This window comes from Erpetoichthys calabaricus, chromosome 4, assembly GCF_900747795.2.
Source record: "Erpetoichthys calabaricus chromosome 4, fErpCal1.3, whole genome shotgun sequence".
NCBI classification, from domain to species: domain Eukaryota; kingdom Metazoa; phylum Chordata; class Cladistia; order Polypteriformes; family Polypteridae; genus Erpetoichthys; species Erpetoichthys calabaricus.
In genome coordinates this window covers 82,803,037-82,827,877 of record NC_041397.2, presented here as the reverse complement: position 1 = coordinate 82,827,877, position 24,841 = coordinate 82,803,037, and the positions used below count along the sequence as shown (strand labels likewise).

The window sequence follows — 24,841 nt, the reverse complement described above, 5'->3', positions numbered from 1 at the left end:
GAAAAAGATGATCTGCTGTGGCAACCCTTAACGGGAGCAGCTGAAAGAAGAAGAAGATGCAGTGAGAGTTACAACGCTAAAGCAGTTATGGTATTTGGAATACTATGGCTATTCCCTGGACCATTATATTGCTGCAGGTTAATTACAATCAGATGCATTACACTAATAAACAATATGCAGTTAGTTTCAGTGTATTTATAAAGCCATGTCAGGAATGTGGATCTAAGAAAGGAAGGGTGATCACACAGGAACAGTAGCACTACTTTGACGCTGGGGTGCCGCCAGTCTGCAAAAACCGAGTGGAGAAATTGCGTACGCCAAGGGATGAGGTACCATGGAAATGTGCGTGGCTTTACGCCAAGTTTAGGTTTTATACATCGCGATTTGAGCGTGGAAATGTTCGTACGCAACATTTCTGTGCGTACGCACCATTTATACATGAGGCCCCTGCTTTGTAAGATGAGGCTGACTACTTGTGTACTAGACCCCATCCCCAGCATACTACTTAAATCCTGCCCTTTATGTCATAATCCCGACTATTACAACAATAATAAACTCATCCCTTGACACTGGCTTTGTGCCGCTCACTTTTAAAACCGCTTCAGTAAACCCAATGTTAAAAAAGTCTGGTCTTGATGCTGATATCATCTTAATTTTTGGCCTATTTCCCACTTACCTTTTCTGTCACAAGTTCTTGAGCATGTTGTAGCTTCCCAACTCACCAAATACTCAACTTCTAATAATCTGATGGAACCCTTTCAATCTGGTTTCAGAGCACAGCACAGCTTTGAAACTGCTCTGCTACGGGTAACCAATGATTTGCTTATGGCAGACGACTCTGGACAAACCAGCATATTAATTCTGTTAGACCTCAGTGCAGCATTTGACACTGTCAGACATGACATTCTACTATCCAGAATGGAGAACATGCTGGGTATCTCTGGCACTGCTCTCCAGTGGTTCAAGTCCTATCTGACCGATAGCCAGTGTTTGTTAGTCTTGGCAACAGCAGGTCCAGCACAGCGCCAGTCATTCAAAGGAGTTCCTCAGGGCTCTGTCCTCGTTCCTCTGCTTTTCTGTATTTATATGCTTCCCTTTGGCCATATTATTCATAGCTTTGGACTGGGTTATCATTTTTATGCAGATGACACTCAACTCTATTTCAATGTTAAAAGTGGAACTTCATCAGAGCTTTCTCAGCTCACAACTTGCCTCAGTGAGATTAAAACCAGGATGGAGCAGAACTCTTTAAAATTAAATTGCAACAAAACTGAACTCCTGCAAATTGGGACTAAAGTGCAACGTAATAAAATGAGCTCCTTCCCAGTCAATCTTGGCGGTGATCTCATCAGACCTGCCTCTACTGTAAAGAATCTTGTTGTCATTTTTGATTCCTCCCTTTCTTATTCCACCCACATAAATCATATTAAGAAACATTCTTACTTTCACCTCAGTAACATATTACATGTTCACTCCTTCCTCTCCTTTTCTAACGCTGAGAAACTTGTCCATGCTTTCATCACATCCCGCATCGATTATTGTAATTCCCTACTGGCAGGTGCCCCTTCTAATCTTATATCACAGCTCCAGCTTATTCAAAACTCGGCTGCAAGAGTCTTTACACAGACCAGCAGCAGCGAGCACATAACACCCATCCTGCTTCGCCTTCACTGGCTCCCTGTGTCGTAAAGAATTGAATATAAAATTCTACTAATAACCTACAAAGCCTTAAACGACCTTGCGCCAAACTACAACAGTGACCTTCTCCATCACTATGTGCCTGTCCACCCACTAAGGGTCCTCTGATTCTGGCAATCTTGTTGTACCATCTACACTCCATGGGAGACAGGGCCTTCAGCTGTACTGCGCCCGGACTCTTGAATAACCTACAGAAATTAATTAGATCAGCTGACTCCATGAATTCTTTTAAAAAACAACTCAAACCTCATCTGTTCAGGAATGCTTTTAGCTCTACTTTACTTTATTACCCTTCTCTCAGATTACCTCTATGTCAAGTTGCTCATGTAACCTGTGCGTGTGTGTGTGTGTGTGTGCTAGACCATCAATTATGTTGTCAGTAAATTCAGAGAAAAAAATAAAAGCCTATCTTACTCTTTAGTACATTGCTATATACTGTATACCCTGCTGTTCTGTTTTTAAACTCTGTGAAGTGCCTTGAGCATGGGAAAGGCGCTATAAAAAAAATGCATTATTATTCTCGTTTTTCAAAGTGGAAACCCACAACAAAAGATGAGATGAATGGCTTTGTGGCATTACAAATAGAGATGGGACTAGAATGGTGATATAACTTCAGGGAGCATTGGTCCAAATGTGCTTTGTCCCCTGGTGACTTTGGACAGGTTATGCCGCGTGATAGGTACATGCTGCTGCAAAGTTTTATTCACTTCTGTGATAACCAGAAGCAAATCCCAAGGGGTGAGCCAGGCTATAACCCCATGTATAAAGTTCAGACCCCTGCTGGATATTGTGGAACCAACATATAAACAATTTTATCAGCCTGGCCATGATTTGTCTGTAGATGAATCTATGATAAAATACAAGGGACACCGTTTTTTTCCGCCAATATATGCCAGACAAGCCCACAAAGTATGGCATAAAGGATTTTGTACTGGCAGAAGCAAACATTGGTTTCTGCCTGAAAGTAATTACATATACAGGAAAGTATTTCTTTCAAAGAGAAAACTGTCCCTTGATAAGTCAGGTAGTGCTGGAGCTGCTTCGGGGCTATGAACATTTGGGTCATGTTGTGTACATGGACAATTTTTATTCATGACCAGAATTGTTCATGGAGCTACACAGCAGGGGAATTGGAGCTTGTGGCAAAGTGAGGGTGAACAAGAGACACATGCCTTCACAGTTGAAGCCAGACAGACAGGCTGATGATGAAGAGGTGATAATATGGTTTCCATGCGGGCAGAAAACTTGGTGGCAGTGGCATGGCACGATGTCATACAGGTGACTTGTCTCTCTACAGTACACACTAACAATATATGTGAGAAAGTGCAGCAACAGACAATTTAAAAGGAGGCACCAGTGCAACATATATTGTAAGAAGTGCAATGAGGCAATGCATGCAAATGGCTGCTTTGAGTGATGTCATACTTTGCAGGACTTTGCTGTGTAACATGTATGTGAAATCATATAATATGCAGGCTCATACAACATGCAAGACAGTAACATTTGTCAAAAATATTTTTGTTGATTTGATATGTTAAACCATTGCTTTGTGTTCTTTTTAAAAAAAGTTAATTTTTGGAAAAATATATGCCCTGGGAGAAAAGAAACAAAAAATAGCCCTAAAAGAGTTAATGAGTTTAGACCTTTTCATTTTGTTCTTTAATATAATGGACACTCCATGCCTGAATGTGAATAGTGAGCAAGCTTATGTTTAGTACAGCATCTTACATTTTTAATTTTAAAAAGAACAGAAACTGAAGAATTTACCCCCACTGGCTAGTAAACAAATGGGCTTGCTAGCTCTATAAAGACAGACAAATATATGTATTTTTATATTAAATGAAAACTTGTTAAGCATGTTAGCCTTTTATCTTCTTAAGCATTTTATGAATGTTTTATGACATTTCATTTCGTTAATAAAAAAACAACTGTTAAAACTTGTGGTCTGCAGTTTAATTACATAAATGTTGCTTTAAAACAGAACATAGGGAATCTACATTGCTGGTTTTCCAGGAGCTTAGTGTAAAAGTATTTTTAAAAATCTAATAGGATAAGGATAAAGAAAAAAAAACTCAAATCGGTATTGTAATCAGCTAATTCTAGCAACACGAAATCAGTGACAGATATCGGCACAAAAAAACAAAACAAAACAAAACAAAAAAAAAAAGACTGATTGGAGCATCCCCACCAATCACATAAACTTTAGCCAAGAAGTTCTTTCAAAACTCAGTTTGTAAGTTAGTTTTATCAAAATAAGTTGTCTAGCAAAAATGTCTGTTAAAATGTCTTAAGAGGAACTGAGGTAGTCATTTCAATGACAATAAGCTTAAAAGTATGACTTTATGGCATTATTTTAAAATGATGTCAACTTGTCTGATCTGCAAAGAAACAGTTGCTATCATGAAATGGAAAGGAAGCACAGTACTTTCAAGGAATCTTATCCAACACATTGTTCCTGGCACTGGAAAACCAAGGCTTTGAAAACAATCTATTATCACAGCAGGAAGATACTCATACATTCACTAACTCAACAAGAATGAGCAACAAGTGCTTCCCAAGAAGCTATATGGATATTGGCTAAGCACAATAAAGTCTTCACTGATGCGGAAAGGTATTTAAAAAAAAAAAAAGTTTCTTATAAACATTTTGTTGGAGTCAGCTAGTGATAAATTGGTAAATAATGTTGTAGAATCTGTGAAAGAGGTACATTTATCAAATGCAACAGATAGATGTTGTGTTCAAATTTATCGAATAATATCCAAAGTTGATTGATGAAACCAAAGAAGAGAGATACGTAATAAACGAATGTTATTAAAAATGTTAATGGATGAGGCATGTACCAGCTCAGTTGACTGTGTAACATTGTGTTCTCAATGAAAAAAAAAATGTTTATGAAATAATTCCATAATAGGATAAAATGAGTGTAATGATAGTCTTTTTTACTTTGAAATAATGATGTGATTGTAAATTTGTTAAACAATGTAGCATTTTAAATAACAGTCATGATACCTGCAATTCAGTACAGAAATTCAAATGCTTTTTAAAGAGGCAAACTTGAAATTATTTAATTTCAATATGAATTCTCTCCAGCCACTACCACATCACGTGATAGGAAAATAATAAGCCACAGGAAATAACCAGACTGGAAGTGCATAATTTTGCAAAAAAAAAAAAAAAAACAATAAATAATTTTATGAAACTGTAATACTCTAATGAAAAGACATAATCAATGACACCACCTCACGCGACTGTAAATTGACAATTATTTTCATAGCACTACTTTAGCAGAGTTTAGAGTAAGAAACATTACAGTTTTTATCAGGTGTTAAGAAAGATGTGTTTAAGATGTTAAGAAAGGAGCCATTTAAAAATACTGAGTTCAAGACTTCAGTACCACATTTGACATAATTGATGCAAAACCACTGACAAAATTATTTTTTGTGAGTAAATTATCACTTTAATTCATGCACACTGAAGTCAACTGTAACACTACTAATAAACCTTTAAATGATTTAAGATAAAGGTCCACAAAAACATAAGATAAAAAGAATTCTGGTAACTCACTGTGTAATTTATTACTTGTGTTTAGGGCTGCAAATAATGATTCTGACAACTGATTAATCTGGTTATTTTATTGATTAATTGATTAGTGGTTTAAAAAAATTAATTTGAAATTAAACACAAAGTTCATGAAATGGAACTTTACACCAAATAAACAGATTTGTATAAATTTTTCAGAAATTTTATACATTTATATAATAGTCATTTAGCCCGTTACAATAACGGGCGCTAGAACAATAGTGCATAAACATTAGTAGGAACAGTCTATATTAAATGGCAAGGGACTTTGACCTCATTCTTTTTGTTGGTCGTATTTTTCTTTTCTTTCAGCCTTTCTTTTGTTGATGTTTACTTGCTGAGCTGACCGTTCTTTGTGGGCTGCCGCCGTGTATTGTGTGTCTTGTCTTTTTTTTTCTGTGACAGTAATACTGTCTTGTACGGCTCTATTCAATAAGGGCGCGTAGATAATTTAGTTCAAATGGCTCTGGAATATGTGAAGAGCAACAGGTGCAGATCTTTATTTACGAGCGCCTTTATTCGCTGCGCCCAATTGAGGTCGTCCTTTGGAGGCTCGCCTTTTTGTGCGCACCCTTATTGAAGGATGCCTGTGCGCGCCCTTATTGAAGGATACCGTCTTGTACGTCCGCTGGCTTGTACGTCCGTAATATACCTTTAATTTTCTCTGGCGGTAATACAGGCGTGCACGTCGGTAATATGCCTTTAATCTCCTCTGACAGTAATACTGACTTGTATGTGGCTGTAACATGCGTCACTGTATTGTGTACCTTTAATTTCCTCTCGCAGTAATACTGGTTTGTATTTCCGTAAAACGCCTCTAACTTTCTCTGACAGTAATATCGCGCATAGCACCATGCCCCGTGCATGCGCACTTCACCAGAAGACACCCACACACGGACACCTGGACGCACATAGGGATTTTATATATATAGATGAATTAAAAATAAACAGTAATAAATAGAAATAAAACAGTTGAACTTCTTGCCCTGGGTGTGCGATGCACGTATACACTTTCCTTAAAAACACAACAGTTTTCAATAAACTAAAACTTGCAGTTTGGCTTATATATTCAGAATCACACTAAGCACACACTTCAAAATTAACCATGTAGCTTACCCCCCCCATGACACTTTCTGTGAAAGAGAAGCTCTACTGGCAAAACATGTAAATATCTGACTACCAGAACATTCCACCACAAAAAACTTTGTTGCCCTATCATGACTATCAGGAGTGTACTGTTAGATTTTCATGTCTGAAACTGTGAACCTGCTGCAAAATCTGTTTTACTGGCTAAACTAGGCATGCTGCAGCAGAACTTGCACATTAATCATGTCTTCCTCCAAACTGTATAAAAGCCAGTTGAAATCCGATAGCCAACTAGTCTGGAATTTTCATTTTTCCACCCCGCTCCTACCTTTTGACTCTGAATAAGAGATAAGACTTTCAGTCGTGGTTTATGTGCTGTTGGATTCACTGCTGCAATTGTTGAATTTTCAATTTAATTTGCACACAAGACTGAAAAAAAAGTTTTCTGCTTGGACTGGTACTTACAGTAAGTTTCTTTGCAGCCATTTTTTTGTAAGCACACACACTAACGTAATGCAAGCTTGTAATGCAGCACCATAATTTTAGCAGTGTGACCAGGACATAAAAAAAAAAAAATATGGCAAGTGAAAATGTGAATATGTACTAGCTAGTGGCACATATTTTTAGTTACTTATCACAGAACTCTGTCACATGTGCTAGTGTTTAAATTGCTCGTGCATTGTAGAGGGCTGGACTATGACTGGAATTATTCTTCACTTCAAACCGAAAGTCATATCATTAAGCCTAGCCTAGCAAATATTGTGTTCACATACCTATATCACATAACGCTGAAGTGACATTCAGCTTACTAGGATGACAGCAAGTTTTACTCCTCCACTGAGCCAGTAATGGTAAGTTTCTTGTTCAAATGTTTGTGCATCTCCGATATGCTCTTGTGCCATATGAAGTCAGACCTACACACTTTGCATCTCACCCACCTTTTTTTTCTGCATTCAGAGTAAAGTGCTCCCAAACTTTGAAAGTCTTAGGTCACACTGTCTTTTCTGCCACTGGCTTACTGTTTTCAAATGTGTTCCCAGCTGACAGAAGTAGTGACACAATTGCGTGCCACAATGTATTAACACTAGAATTACCACAGCCTACGGAAAAACTCGTAGATCCGTCCCACCTTAAATCGCTTCACACTTCTCCATCAGCGCCTTTTGTCCTGTAAATGTGTTGATAAGCAGCAAGCAGCCTACAATCGCATCCCCCACTGCCGCACAGTTTTCTCAGCTCAAATCGGTTTACCTGCGTGCCAGTTGCTTGGAGTTGTATAGAGTGAAAAGTCAATCAAAATGACACCTTTTATAAATACTACAGTTAGGTCCATAAATATTTGGACAGAGACAACTTTTTTTTAATTTTGGTTTGCCACAATGAATTTTAAATGAAACAACTCAGATGCAGTTCAAGTGCAGACTTTCAGCTTTAATTCAGTGGGGTGAACAAAATGATTGCATAAAAATGTGAGGCAACTAAAGCATTTTTTTAATACAATCCCTTCATTTTCAGGGGCTCAAAAAGTAATTGGACAAATTAAATAACTGGAAATAAAATGTTCATTTCTAATACTTGGTTGAAAACCCTTTGCTGGCAATGACAGCCTGAAGTCTTGAACTCATGGACATCACCAGATGCTGCGTTTCCTCCTTTTTAATGCTCTGGCAGGCCTTTACTGCAGCGGCTTTCAGTTGCTGTTTGTTTGTGGGCCTTTCTGTCCAAAGTTTAGTCTTCAACAAGTGAAATGCATGCTCAATTGGATTAAGATCAGGTGACTGACTTGGCCATTCAAGAACTTCTTTGCTTTAATAAACTCCTGGGTTGCTTTGGCTGTATGTTTTGGGTCATTGTCCATCTGTATCATGAAATGCCACCCAATCAATTTGACTGCATTTAGGTGGATTTGAGCAGACAGTATGTTTCTGAACACCTCAGAATTCATTCGGTTGCTTCTGTCCTTTGTCACATCATCAATAAACACTGGTGTCCCAGTGCCACTGGCGGCCATGCACGCCCAAGCCATCACACTGCCTCCACCGTGTTTACAGATGATGTGGTATGCTTTGGATAATGAGCTGTTCCATGCCTTCTCCATACTTTTTTCTTGCCATCATTCTGGTAGAGGTTGATCTTGATTTCATCTGTCCAAAGAATGTTTTTCCAGAACTGTGCTGGCTTTTTTAGATGTTTTATTTATTTATTTATTTTTTTAGCAAAGTCCAATCTAGCCTTTCTATTCTTGAGGCTTATGCGAGGCTTGCACCTTGCAGTGCACCCTCTGTATTTTCTTTCATGCAGTCTTCTCTTTATGGTAGACTTGGATATCGATACGCCTACCGCCTGGAGAGAGTTGTTCACTTGGTTGGCTGTTGTGAAGGGGTTTCTCTTCACCATGGAAATGATTCTGTAATCATCCACCACTGTTGTCTTCTGTGGACGTCCAGGTCTTTTTGCATTGCTGAGTTCACCAGTGCTTACTTTGTTTCTCTGCATGCACCAAACTGTAGATTTTGCCACTCGTAATATTGTAGCAATTTCTTGGATGGGTTTTTTCTGTTTTCGCAGCTTAAGGATGGCTTCTTTCACCTGCATGAAGAGCTCCTTCAACCGCATGTTGTCTGTTCACAGCAAAATCTTCCACATGCAAGCACCACACCTCAAATCAACTCCAGGCCTTTTATCTGCTTAATTGATAATGACATGACAGACTTGCCCACACATGCCCATGAAATAGCCTTTGAGTCAATTGTCCAATTACTTTTGAGCCCCTGAAATGAAGGGATTGTGTTAAAAAAATGCTTTAGTTGCCTCACATTTTAATTCAATTGTTTTGTTCACCCCACTGAATTAAGGCTGTAAGTCTACACTTCAACTACATCTGAGTTGTTTCATTTAAAATTCACTGTGGTAATGTACTGAACCAAAATTAGAAAAAAGTTGTCTGTCCAAATATTTATGGACCTAACTGTATATCGTTATTTGGAACACATGCATTTCGTGTGTGTTCCGTGTCTACAACGATCTATGTAAACACATCGTCAAAACAGAAACGTTTTTCATGTTTTAGTAATAATTGACAAAATGTAGAGATGAAGTTTATAATGTGTGAAGCCTGAAGTCCAAATATCAAAGAAACACTTTCACAACAGGTACAAATATAACAGAACAAATGCGCTCAGTCAGTCTGTAACAGCCGGTGTAAATGTGTGATACTTGTAAAGGTTAGCTTTGTTTTTTTTATTTTTATTTTTTGTTCAGTTTCATTTTCTGTCTCGTTCACGATTCCACCCTACCCACCCCCTTTCCATCTGACACTGCTGTTTTCACATAAAGACGCACTATAGCTCAAATGTTATTTATTTGGATCACATAAAGACGTGCTATAGCTCGAATGTTATTTATTTGGATCACTAAAGACGTGCTATAGCGAGCTATAGCTCAAATGTTATTTATTTGGATCACATAAAGACGCGCTATAGCTCGCATGTTATTTATTTTGCCAATGCTAAATCTTCCAGATCTAAACACTAGCATGGTGTATGTGCCCAAAAAAAGTCTAACTGCATTCTTGTACCATTGCTTGCGTACTAAAGTGTTAGCAGGTATTTTTCGTGACATTACATGTGTAATTTGTGAGCATGCCTTTGACGATCAAACAGAGGAAGCTCTGCAGTTCACTTGTGACTTTATGCTGTAGATCTGGCTCTTACATACAAATGACGGTGCATGTGCCCAAAACATTAACATTTATATGTTACTTACATAAAAGCCAGAGCTAATGTTATTTACCTATTTACCTTGAGTTATTTACTTACATGACTAGGGTTCTACATCGGATCAAGAATGAACTTTTGCCATCGCTGTACTTTGTATATGTACATGGGAAGCTCTGCACTGGAGACTTTATGCTGTAGGAAGTAAGTAAATAAATAAAGGTAAATAGGTAAATCGAATGTTATTTACCTTGAGTTATTTACTTACATGACGATGGTTCTACATTGGATCTGGCTTTTATGTAACATATAAATGTTAATGTTTTGGGCACATGCACCATCCTTTGTATGAAAGAGCCAGATCTACAGCGTAAAGTCACGAGTGCAGAGCTTCCCATGTACATATACAAAGTACAGCGATGGCAAAAGTGCATTCTTGATCCGATGTAGAATCGTCAGCATGAGTTGAGTGTACCTCTGTTATAGTGTGTCTATTTGAAAACAGCAGTGTCAAAAGCCCAGGGGGGTTGGTGCACGGGGAGTTGGGAACGTGAATGCGGCTGAGAGAATAACAGAATAGAAAAAAACAAAACTAACCTTTACAAGTATCATAAATTACACTGGCTGTTACAGACTGGAATCAAATGTATGTTTTTATTCTAAAATAGTAAGAATACGAGCAGCTCTGTTCTCAAAACAGACTCGTCCGGTATCAAACCCGCGAAGCTTTGATTACAAGTCAGCAGCTGATACCGTTGCGCCACCGAATCTCGCATTCCAATTGCGTGTCAATGTCGCAGGTAAATGCGGGTTGTTTTTCTGCAGTTATACAGTATTTTTGAATAAAAGCACATTTGTTCTGTTATATTTGTACCTTTTGTGAAAGTGTTTCTTTGATATTTGGAATTCAGGCTTCACACATTATACACTTCATGTCTACATTTTGTCAATTATTACTAAAACATGAAAAACGTTTCTGTTTTAACGATACGTTTACATAGATCGTTGTAGGCACGGAACACACATGAAATGCATGTGTTCCAAATAACGATATAGTATTTATAAAAGGTGTCATTTTGCTTGACTTCTCACTCTATACATCTCCAAGCTACTGACACACAGGTAAACAGATTTGAGCTGAGAAAACTGTGCGCCGGTGGGGGATGTGATAGCAGACTGCTTGCTGTTTGCTGCTTATCAACACACTTACAGGACAAAAGATGCTGATGGAGAAGTGTGAAGCGATTTAAGGTGGGACGGATCTACAAGTTTTTTCATAGGCTCTGGTAATTCTAGTGTTAAGCCTAACGATGTAATCAACTAATCAATGAAAGTGATCATTGCCAATGTTTTTAATAATCAATCATTGTTGATAATGTTGATTAGTTGTTACAGCTCTATTTGAGTCATGTACCCAATAATATAACCTTGCTTCACCATATCTTACACGGCTAAGCATTTTCAAACTTTCACACACCAGATTGAACACTCATGGAAAGTGATGCCACTTGAAACAGTCAGTACATACGAAAAAAATGTTAAAATGGACGCTTACAGTGGGTAATGTAAATACATTTACATTTTCTGCTGCTAAAATAGGTTCTTGATACTGCACCATGAATTTTCATGTAAATCATACTAAAAAGGTATATACACATTATATATTTTCATTTCACAATTCTAAAGCCATAGGTGGGGAAAATAAAATTAGTACACCCCTACTGCTTCCATATATATTACTAAAGTAATTAAAGCTAGGGTGCTGCTGATCAAGTGATTTATGAAAGTTAATGAACAATGTTAAAAACTTAACATAAACAAGTTATTCCACTGTTTATTTCATAAATAGTCCCCATCTGTTTTAGAAATTTAACAGAAAAACACAGCTTTAAATTTTCACTTTTACCTGGTTAACATGGACCAGGACCAGTCCCCTCCATATTTTAAAGTTAAAAAAAAGGGATACAGAATTATTTCATGGCAGACTATCTTTTAAAAATGACTCAAGGTCTGTGCATTCTTCAATGCTGACAACAGAATAAAATGTAATGGTGGATGAATCATAAAGGAGAATCAATAATGAAAGTTCATAAGATACCAGAAACTATAGGAAGTGGTTATGGGTCAAGTGAATCCATTCCAAATAAACTGTTAAACATAATGAAAGATCTGTGCATTTTGGGTTGCCAGAATAAATTCTTAAAAGTAAAAATTTGTTGCTTCCAATGTTCCAGAGACAACTTAAACTAATGAATTTGAACTGGGAGAGTATTTTACCACTAAGGAGGAAACTGAGATACATCTCTGTGACTGAGCATCCAAGCATTAATCGAAATAATTTATCCCATTGATACTCTGCCAAAAAAATCCACGGTCTAAGCCAGTTGTGACATGATCGTATGCACAACCTTTCTTCTACAAACAACAAACTATTGAATCATGGAGTATACTAACTTCTTCCAAAATAGCTTCTGTATGTAAGCGTCCAATTTCTTAAATATAAAATGACATAGAAATGTGTTATGCTCATTGCCCACTCTGATTAATTTACCAAACTTATAGACATGTTCATCAAATAGTACAACAGTTTCTGATATCAATATGCTAAGCTAATGTATTTGATGGTTTGTGAGGAAGTATGGTCCTGAAACCTGGTAGTTCTAGTCTTAAGAGACATTAGCCATCTACCAGGTGGATGAGCATTAAAGGAAGAGGAGTAGCAAGTGATGGGTCAGACAAGAGGTTAATAGATTTCTGGTTTAACATGTAATACCATCACACTACATGAATTTTCCAGTGATTTACCATTGCAGACTTCAGTGACATAACTTTATTAACAAGTTGGAAGCAGGTGCAGCATTTACCTGTGACCATATGTCACATAGTTTGACATCCTCAGTGACCTAGTCAGACCAGACCAATTTGCTACTTACCCCAACAAAATCAAACAGTGATAAGTGTTAAAATTGTGTTAAGTTGTAAGAGTGGGCTTATGTGTATGAGAACTGACAACCAATGAGTGCCTAGTGGGAAGTACAATGCAAAAAATGTGACCCCCAAAGACAAAAGGCATATGAGTATTTGTATCTGCCTGATGTCTTACGTTAGTCGTGCCAAGATAGAATTGAAAAAGGAAAATAAAAGAGCTAAGATTGCAGGTGACCTCGCTGAAAACCCTTTGTACAAGTGCCACTGTTACCAGGCAGCACATTTTAGGGTGCCAGCATGCATCAAGCTTGCAATATATTGGAAACATGAAACTATGCTGAGTTGTGTAACTTATCATCCTCTGCAATTCTTAGCCTTGAAATCGGACATCTTCAAGGCAACTGCAGATGTTAAGTTTGACATCTCCGACAACTAGAAGTTGTGTAATATGTTGCTAGCTTAAGTTTAAAATGACTCTACAGGAGGATGACCTTATGGATATGGCAAACTAGCTCTAGCTGTTTCTTGTTCAGCAAGAAGTAAAATCACAGCACACAGAAATTAGGAATTCAAAACAGTTCAGGGTTCCCACTCTTTTTAAGGAATCATTTTCCAGGACATTTCCAGGAGCTTTTTCCAGAAATTCATGACAGGATCTGGTCATACAGTCATACACTTTAGTCGCAGGCTTAACGCCATTTTAATTTCTCTTTGATTATGCAGGGACTTAGTGTCACCGATATGCTAAATTACATAAAGGCAACACCAATTAATGCACTGATGTATAATGGAGTTGTTTGACCTCTTTTTGTTACACACTGTTTTAAACTGCAAAACTCTTTTAAAGAAATAAATGCCTCTTGGATTGTGGAAAACTATCCAAACACTGACATATACTGAGCAATTCCATAATGTTCAGTATAGAGCTGTTGATGACACCATGAAATAGGCTACCATAGTGACCTAATTTCAGTAAAAGTTACTTGCATATAACATATTATGTCATTGTTTGTATCAAATAAATTTATGTATAATGTTTGTATTAAACAAAACTGCATAAAGCCAATTTATTGCCTATATCATGTGTATGATGCCTATAACACTAATATATGCAACAATTGGCACGCGACAAAAGAAAGTCAGAGTTAACTTTCAACTGGTAGCTTTACTGGGAATACAGCAGCTGTATAATTTGCATAAATCAACGACAAAGATTATAATAAAGAACTTATCTTTGTGGGAAAAGAAGCAAAATACATCCATTTTAAATCATGATAGCCTTGCCATCAATTCCTGAATTGAAAACTTGGTTAAACTAGAAAGAATACTAGGAACAAAGGATAAGAGCCTGAACTCCAGTATATTGGAAAAAAAAACAATCTATAAGTCACTATAGTGTAACCTATGAAAAAGGCATCTGGTGTAGGCCTAGGTTTAGAAACAATGCTGGTGTTGCTCCTTGAGGTCTGATAAAACTGCATCCAGACCGATGACCTCTTTCTTTTTTTCAGCAACACTTTTACGATAGGCATTAGATTTTGTGAGCAGTGTAAAGTCCTGTTTTCTCTCAGCCTTCTCTGCCATTGCATCTGCTTCTTCTTGCATTGCCTCAATGCTAGTGATTATTTTCTGTCTCTTTGCTGCCACTTTTTTGATTTCAGAGTGGAGCTCTTCTCTTTGCTTGTCATTTTCAGGTATTGGACATATCGCATCCTAGCATTTCTGCAATGCTGTAAGAGGGGCTTTGGCAATACTCCATCAAATGAGCCACCAGTCAAAGAATCATTTATAAATATAATTGCCTATACATGTCTCAGTAGGTGGAGACATTGTGCAGCAGAGGCCACGACCTAGCTCAGCTGTCATCATATCTAGACTTACGAACAGCAAGCTGTTTCAAACAGAAAAATTAAAAAGCGAAAACAGAAATAAAATTCCAGGACAAGAAAGATTACTTCCAGGACATTTGGCCATTTCGATCAGTTTCCAGGTCATTTTAATGACTGGAAAATAACCCTCAAAATTTTCAGGTTTTCCAGGACGCGTGGGAACACTGACAGTTTCAATAAAAGACCAGTAAAAAAATTATTGCTTCATGTGGCACTAACGTTTGTCAAGTATCTGAGCATCAGAACTACTGGATAAGTTTTTCTCAAACACGTGATGGTGTCTAAGAACTTAAACCTCCATAACCTTTAAAACCTGGGAACTAAGGCATATAAGGAAGTCCTAATGTGCACTATTTAAAGTCAATCATCAGCATGGCTTTTTTTTGATATTCAGCTTCAGGTTATTTATGCTACACAAAATGAAGAAACTGATTACCTTATTCATGTTTAGAAACATCATAATTTGAAATGACCTTTATAACATTGGCGTCAACAGTGAACTTGACCATTTTTATTGAATCTGCATTAACCCGATTTTCATTTCAAGCATAATAGACAAAGAGTGTTGGATTGTTCAGAGATCAGATAATTCATAAGTAAACTGGCTATTTTATATATTTTAAGCAATATTTTATATACATACGAGACATTAAGCCCGTTACAATAACAGGCGCTAGAACAGTAGTGCATAAACATTAGTAGGAACAGTCTATATTAAATGGCAAGGGACCTTGACCTCATTCTGTTTCTTGTCTTAATTTTTTTTGTCAAAAAATATTTATGCAAGAAGCCTAAAGTAAAATAATAAAAATAAAATAGAAACTTATATATGACAATACAGTAAGTATAATTAATATTACATTTATCCTCTCCTCTGTGGCTGTTGATTGATATGTTGTGTCTGTTTGAAGATCTCCTATCCTGCCTCTCTTCATTTTAGCTTGCTGTGGCGTCTCTCCAGCAAGTACTTTGCAGTTCCCCAGCAAGTATTTTAATCTGTGCTGGCGTGGAGCTGATTATTGTATGTGTAGCGTCTCCCCAGCAACGGATTTTATGTGCGTGGCCGCAAGTACCCAATCAGCACTCTCCCAAGCAATGATGTCCTTTATTAAAGACTGGAACGCGCATGCGCACTTCACCGGAAGACACAGACACATGGACGCACACAGGGATTTTATTAAAGAGGATCTATACACATATACATTTACACATATGCTGTAAATATACATATATAGTCATATGAAAAACAAAGTACACCCTCTTAATTCTATGGTTTTATGTACCAGGACATAATGGTCCTTGGCAGGTCTTAAAAAAGCAGAAGGTACATACAACCTTAGAACAACAACACATCATACATTACACAGGAATTAAGAGGGTATGTGTGCTGCTAAATCAAATGAACTTAGTTAACTGATCATCAGCAAGTATGACGAACTACATAAAAGAAGAGGTTTTGGTAGTTTGCTGGTCTGGAGCATTCAGGTGTGTGTTAACACAATGCCAAGGAGGAAAAACATCAGCAATGACCTCAGAGAAGCAACTGTTGCTGCCCATCAATCTGGAAAGGGTTACTACAAGGTCATTTACAAACAATTTGAAGTCCATAATTCTACAGTGAGATAGATTATTCACAAGTGTAAAACATAAGGAGTGGCCTTCCCAGCAAATTCACCCCAATGTCAGACTGCACAAAGCTCACGGAAACTGCAAAAAGCCCAGGAGCTATAGTATATCTCTGAGTTTACAGGCTTCAGTTAGCATGTTAAATGTTGAAGTTCATGACAATGCAATTAGAAAAAGGCTGAACAAGTAAGGCTTGTTTGGAGGGGCTACTAGTAGAAAAGCCTCTTCTCTCTAAAAAGAACATGGCGGCATAGCTTAGGTTTGCAAAGCTGCATCTGAACAAACATCAAGACTTCTGGAACAATTTCCTCTGGACAGATGAGACCAAACTGGGGATCTTTGAGCATAATGCAATGTACCACATTTGGTGGCTGATCCATGATCCCTGGTATGCGATAAATAGGCCCGACACCACAGTATGAGAAACATCCTCATATCATAATGCTTGCTTCACTGTCTTCATAGTGTACTGTGGCTTGCATTCAGTGTTTGGGGGTCATCTGACAAACTGTCTGGGGCCCCTAGACAAAAAAAGATCAATCTTGCTTTCATCAGTCCACAAAATGTTGTGCCATTTCTCTTTAGGCCAGTCAATGTGTTCTTTGGCAAATTGTAACCTCTTCAGCATGTCTTTTTTTCAACAATCGGACATTGCGGGGGCTTCTTGTCGATAGCTTGGCTCACACAGTACTCACAGGTAACTTGGCTATTCTTTGATCCATTCGAATGGTAGTTTTCTGTTTTCTTCCACGTCTTTCAGGTTCTGGTTGCCATTTTAAAGCATTTGTGATAATTTTAGCTGAGCAGCCTATCATTTTCTGCACTTTATATGTTTTCCCCTCTCCAATCAACTTTTTAATCAAAGTAAGCTATTCTTCTGAACAATGTCTAGAATGACGCATTTTACTCAGATTTGCAGAGAGAAATGCACTATAACATGTACAACATTTGCTGCCTTCCTTCTTTATATAAGGCCGTAATTGACACCTGTTTTTTCACAGAATGAATGATCTCACTAACTGAACTCCACACTGCTATTACTTTGAACACACTCCTTCCAATTAATGATTCAGCTACACAGAATCAGCAGCATGCATGTCATGACTGTTGGGTATGTTGGTTTTCTATTATTCTACTACACTGACTAGTAAATTATTGGCCATGTACAAATATACTTTCTACCAAAAACAGTGATTTGATCAGGATAGTGATGTCAGAATGCTATTATTTTGAACACAACTGTATATATATATATTATATATATATATATATATATATATATATATATATATATATATATATATATATATATATATATACATACACACACACATATATACAGTATATATATTAATTATATATACACACACATACGCACACATAGTGTACTTACAGCTTCAGCCTCAGCTCTTGTTTTGTATGTTAAGATGGCAGAAAGTAAAGAATCATCAATATGGCAGTCTTCTATCTCCCCAAATTGCTGGTATGAAAAAACAAAATTATTATTAAAGCAGTCATCTGAATTTGGTAAATATTCAAATTAATTTATGTATTTAAATTAAATTGCTGTTCCTCTGTCTCATATGCATTAGTTTAATCCAAAGTCTGGAACTGAATGGAAAATTTCCATCCATTTAATTATTTAACTTAGCCTACTTCATCCAATTTAGGGTCCTGAAGTACAATTGCCTGTTCTAGGAGCACTGGGTGTAAGGAAAGAACCAAATCATGGATGACATTACCAGTCAATCAAAGGTTACTTCCAATACACTCGTGCTCATTCAGGACCAAAGCATAGTTTCCATTTAATCTAACAAGCATCCTTCTGCAACTAGAAGACTACTGGAATATCCAGAAAAGATCCCAAGCAGAGGAAGGGAGAAAATACTAAAAATCTACACAAACCATTACGAAGCTGAGATCTACCTGCAGTCTTGGGGAAAAGTGGAGCATCAAGACTTATCTTTCTTACCATGACACTATTTTGGAACCTTTTTTATATTAAATTCCACACATTTCATGCAGGGCCTGTATATTATAAAAGTTTAACAAATTACTTGTACATTAAACATTAATTCTGAAACTTGATTGATAAAAATATAAAGAAATGGATCAATTGCAAAACAGGTATAAGAGAAACATTAAAATGTTACCTAATTACAGTACTTAAAATATATGTAGTTAGCAAAAGTTCTCCTCAAGGCAAAAAAAATAAAATTCACCTTGAAATCAAAATTATTACATTATTTTGTATACAATGTTACAAATTAATCACTTACTGCAAAGTGAGGAAGCAAGTCTTCTCTGTCTATTTCTGTAAAACCAGAAATTTCTAAAGCTCGTGGCCGGTGGTCAACAACAGCATGAACGGGAGCACCACGTCCTCTTCCACGAATTCCTCTGCCACGACTCCTTAAAACACCTCTTCCTCTTGTGTGTGTACCTCTTCCACGTCCCGAGGACAAGATTCCTCTTTTTGCAGCCTGTAAAAGGCAGATAAAAACAGTCATGCACAAAGTAGACATATCGTATTGCTTTATATATATTTAGTTTAAAATAAATGTACATGGCCTCAAGGAACTATAATGCTGCTTTAACAATATGCTTTGGGTAAAGCATCTTCCAATGAGTTTTGACACATTCTGTTGAAAATGAGCAGATCTCAATTCATCCTCTTAATTTTGTCAGCAATTACAACCTAGCCACAGGGGATGCACAAACCAGTGTGTTTCTTTGTGCCAATCCCAAGCCCGGATAAATGGGGAGGGTTACATCAGGAAGGGCATCAAGTGTAAAATTTTGCCAAATCAATATGCGGATAACAATACAAATTTCCATACCGGATCGGTCGAGCCCTGGGTTAACAACAACTACCACCAGTACTGTTAGCCAACAGGATGCTGGTGGAAACTGGGCTATCGTTGGCCGAAGAAGAAGAAGAAGAAGAACAAGAAGAGGGGGGGAGACATGTCCGGAGGCAGGAGGAGAGGAGGAAAGTAAAGAGAGTGGAACTGAGGGTAGGAATTTTGAATGTTGGCAGTATGACTGGTAAGGAGAGAAAGTTAGCAGATATAATGGAGAGAAGGAAGGCTGATATATTGTGCAAGCAAGAGACTAAATGGAAGGGTTAGAGTAAGGCCAGGTGGATTGGAGGTGGATTCAAATTGTTCTATCATGGTGTGGATGGGAGGAGAAATGGAGTAGGAGTTATTCTGAAGGAACAGTATGTTAAGAGTGTTTTGTAGGTGAAAATCGTGTCAGGCAGAGTAATGATTATGAAGCTGGAAACTGGAGGTGTGATGATGAATGTTGTTAGTGCATATGCACCGCAAGTTGGGTGTGCAATGGGTGAGAAAGAAGATTTTTGGAGTTAGTTGGATGAAGTGATGAACAGTGTACCCAAGCGACAGAAAGTGATTATTGGAGCGGATTTCAATGGGCATGTTGGTGAAGGGAACTGTGGAGACGAGGAAGTGATGGGTAGGTATGGTGTCAAGGAGAGGAATGAAGAAGATCAGAGGATAGTGGATTTTGCCAAAAGGATGGACATGGCTGTGGTGAATACGTATTTTAAGAAGGAGGGAAAAAGGAACATAGGGTTACGTACAAGAGTGGAGGAAGATGCTCACAGGTCGATTACATCCTATGCAGAAGAGTCGATCTAAAGGAGATTGAAGACTATAAAGTGGTGGCAGGGGAAAGTGTAGTTAAGCAGCATAGATGGTGGTCTGTAGGATGACGTTGGAGATTAAGAAGAGGAAGAGAGTGAGGGCAGAGCTAAGGATCAAATGGTGGAAGTTGAAAAAGGAAGACTGCAAGGTTGAGTTTAGGGAGGAGGTGAGACAGGCACTGGGTGGCAGTGAAGAGTTACCAGACAGCTGGGAAACTACAGCAGATGTAGTAAGGGTGACAGCAAAAAGGGTGTTTGGCGTGACATCTGGAAAGAGGAAGGAGGAAAAGGAAACCTGGTGGTGGAATGAGGAAATACAGGAGAGTATACAGAGGAAGAGGATGGCAAAGAAGAAGTGGGATAGTCAGAGAGATGCAGAAAGTAGACCAGAGTACAAGGAGATAAGGCGCAAGGTGAAGAGAGAGGTAGCGAAGGCTAAAGAAAAGGCATATGATGAGTTGTATGAGAGGTTGGACACTAAGGATGGAGAAAAGGACCTGTACCGATTGGCTAGACAGAGGGACCAAGCTGGGAAATATGTGCAACAGGTTAGGGTGAAAAAGGATAAAGATGGAAACGTACTCAAGCGAGGAGAGTGTGTTGAGCAGATGGAAAGAGTACTCTGAGAGGCTGATGAATGAAGAGAATGAGAGAGAGAGAGAGAGAGAGAGAGAGAGAGAGAAAGAGGTTGGATGATGTGGAGATAGTGAATCAGGAAGTGCAACGGATTAGCAAGAAGGAAGTAAGCACAGCTATGAAAAGGATGAAAAATGGAAAGGCCGTTAGTCCAGATGACATACCTATGGAAGCATGGAGGTGTTTAGGGGAGATGGCAGGAGTTTTTAACCAGATTGTTTAACACTAGAATTACCAGAGCCTACGAAAAAACTCGTAGATCTGGCCCACCTTAAATCGCTTCTTAAAACCCTTCTCACCTCTCCGCCAGCGTCTTTTGTCATCTAAATGTACTGATAAAGACAAGCTGCCAGCAGCCGGCTATTCCATCCCCCCAATGACTTAGAATGTAAACAAGCTTTTCCCAGCTCATGCCTTGATTGATTATCTGGGAGTGAAGTGGAGTTTTAGAGTAGAAATAATAGATTGTTATTTGCAACACACGCATTTCATATGTGTTGCATTTCTACAGTAATCTGTGTAAACACATTGTTAAAACAGAAACGGTTTACAATATTCTAGTAGCAAATGACAAAATGTAGGCATAAACTATATAATGTATGAAGCCTGAAGTCCAAATATCAAAGAAACACTTTCACAAAAGGTACAAAAAAAAAAAAAGCCACCGCCAAAAAAAGCAGTCTTAGTGTGCGACTTTGACACGCGTTAGCTATCACTGCTTCCGTGGCGTAACAGTATCAGTTGCTGACTGGGAATCCAAAGGTCGTGAGTTCGATAATGCACAACTCCATTTTGAGAAGTGTTCTTATTTTCACTAATTTTAGAATAAAAAGATACATTTGATTTCAGTCTATAACAGCCAGTGTAATTTATGATATTTGTAAAGGTTAGCTTTATTTTTTTTTTTTAAATTCACTTTTCATTGTCTCAGTCGCGTTCAGGATACTTCCCTACCGCCCCCCACCTGACACTGCTGTTTTCACATAAAGACGCTCTATAGTTCTGCAGTGTATCACGATACATACGACCACGTGTTTTTTTCCCCCAATATTGCCAGTCCCCACGTGTTGCTGTATGCTGTTTCTTTTGTACTCCCGGACATGCAGAGGAAAGCCTAGTAAAGAGCAGTAACTTCAGAGCTATATGCAATCATCAGACACTCCCCATCTGATACTGCTGTTTTCACATAAAGACGCGCTAAAGCTCTGTAGTGTACTGAAGTGTCTACATGCACTTTTCGTGGCATTATACGTGTATTTTTTGAGCATGCCCATGTAGCTCAAACACAGGAACATATGTTGATGTAAAAGTATAACAAAACAGGTGCACTTTTATTCAAGACTATAACCAAAGAAAAAAGAAAGCAAGTTACAGTAGGCGGTTGATATGACAGCTTGCGTGGTGCAATGCTAAGAACTGCTGATTTCCATTCTGTGCTATATAACTGTTAACATTTGAATCTGATGATTGCATATAGCGCAGTCTTATTCAGTGTGCGCAAGAACATGCAGGTGGCCAGTTGCTGCGTGCTACAACGCACATTTTAAAAAAAGAAAGAGACAAATATATGTGACGTTTTGAAGAAATCATTTTATGACGCGAATAATACCAATCAGAAAACATCGTCGAAGTAATGCAATATTATTTGAAAACGAACAGCGTCAGATCGGGTGTGAAGTTATACTGGCACTGTTTGAGTCAGATCAGAGGCTGAATAAGCAGAAAAAGCTCCTGTTCTGACTCTAAGTAAAAAAGCATGAATTAATCAACAGAAATAACCGCGATTGACATTTTAAAGATAACGATTTACAGTGCATACCAATTTATAAATTCAATGTCCGTTTGAGGGAAAAAAAAAAAACACTTTCTTCAAAGCTGGGAATCGAACTCGCGTCTCTGTAGCACGACAGGGCTGTTGTGCCCCAAGTCAGCAAACCGTAGCGTTAAGCCACGGAAGCTGTTGTAGCATCCTTGAACCTTTTGTGAAAATGTTTATTTGATGTTTGGACTTCAGGCTTCACAGATTCTATAGTTTATGCCTACATTTTGTAACATTTATTACTAAAATATGAAAAAGTTTCTGCTTTAGCAATGTGTTTACACAGATTACTGTAGAAACGGAACACACATGAAATGCATGTATTCCAAATAGCGATCTATTATTTTCATTCTAAAACTCCAGCAGTTCAGTCACTCCCAGATAATCAAACAAGCCATGAGCTGGGAAAACTTAGTGAACGTTCTGCGACGGTGGGGGATGGAATAGCCGGCTGCTCGCTGCTCCTCTTAATCGGCACATTTAGAAGACAAAAGAGAGGTGAGAACGGTTTTAAGGTGGGCCGGATCTACGAGTTTTTTCGTAGACTCTGGTAATTCTAGTGTTAATGGAATCTTGGAAAGTGAGAGGATGCCTGAGGAGTGGAGAAGAAGTGTACTGGTGCCGATATTTAAGAATAAGGGGGATGTGCAGGACTGCAGTAACTACAGGGGAATAAAATTGATGGGCCACAGCATGAAGTTATGGGAAACAGTAGTGGAAACTAGGTTAAGAAGTGAGGCGATGATTAGTGAGCAGCAGTATGGTTTCATGCCAAGAAAGAGCACCACAGATGTAATGTTTACTCTGAGGATGTTGATGGAGAAGTTTAGAGAAGGCCGGAAGGAGTTGCATTGAGTCTTTGTGGACCTGGAGAAAGCATATGATAGGGCACCTCGAGAGGAGTTGTGGTATTGTATGAGGAAGTCGGGAGTGGCAGAGAAGTACTTAAGAGTTGTACAGGATATGTATGAGGGAAGTGCGACCGTGGTGAGGTCTGCGGTAAGAGTGACGGATGCATTCAAGTTGGAGGTGGGATTACAACGGAGATCGGCTCTGAGCCCTTTCTTATTTGAAATGGTGATGGACAGATTGACAGACGAGATTAGACAGGAGTCCCCATGGACTATGATGTTTGCTGATGACATTACGATCTGTAGCGATAGTAGGGAGCAGGTTGAGGAGACCCTGGAGAGGTGGAGATATGCTCTAGAGAGGAGAGGAATGAAGGTCAGTAGGAACAAGACAGAATATATGTGTGTAAATGAGAGGAAGGTCAGTGGAATGGTGAGGATGCAGGGAGTAGAGTTGGCAAAGGTGGATGAGTTTAAATACTTGAGATCAACAGTACAGAGTAATGGAGATTGTGGAAGAGAGGTGAAAAAGAGTGCAGGCAGGGTGGAATGGGTGGAGAAGAGTGACAAAGTCAGAGAGGCGAGATTGCATTGGTTTGGACATGTGCAGAGGAGAGATGCTGGGTATATTGGAAGAAGGATGCTAAGGATACTGCTGCCAGGGAAGAGGAAAAGAGGAATGCCTAAGCAAAGGTTTATGGATGTGGTGAGAGAGGACATGCAGGTGATGGGTGTAACAGAGCAAGACACAGAGGACAGAAAGATATGGAAGAGGATGATCCGCTGTGGCAACCCCTAACGGGAGCAGCCGAAAGAAGAAGTTTTGTCAGCAGTTACCTCATCACTAAATACAAGGGAACCTGTTCCAGTGGAAGCCATACCTGCCCAAGTCATAATGGTTCATCATGTTTCACAGACGAGGTGGTTTTCTTAGGAACATTAGAATAATCTAGACGAGAACAGTCCATCAGCCCAATAAAGCTCGCAGTTCCTATCTAGTTAGTTCTTCTAAAATAGCAAAGTTGAGTTTTGAAAGTCCCTAAAGTCCTACCGCCTACCACACTACTTGGCAGCTTATTCCACATGTTTATGATTCTCTGTGTAAAGAAAAATTTCGTAATGTTTGTGTGAGATTTACCCTTAAGAAGTTTCCAACTGTGTTCCCGTGTTCTAGATGAACTCATTTTAAAATAACAGTCTAGAACTACTGGACTACTTCCCTTAATAATTTTAAACACTTTAGTCATGTCAACACTTAATCTTTTGCATAAATCGAAAAGGCTTAGATCTTTAAGTCTTTTCTCATAATTCGTGCCCTGTAGCCCTGAAATCAGCCTTGTCAC

The 24,841-nt window shown here is 38.4% G+C and overlaps 1 protein-coding gene across 1 annotated transcript in view; it reads right to left on the bottom strand.

Moving 5' to 3' along the window:
* rbm26 (RNA binding motif protein 26) overlaps nucleotides 1-24,841 on the bottom strand; it is a 199,529-nt gene that overhangs the window by 23,663 nt on the left and 151,025 nt on the right. Inside the window, 2 exon segments of the mRNA XM_028799577.2 lie at nucleotides 17,916-18,002; nucleotides 18,802-19,005. Of these exon segments, the coding sequence (XP_028655410.1) occupies nucleotides 17,916-18,002; nucleotides 18,802-19,005 (291 nt within the window).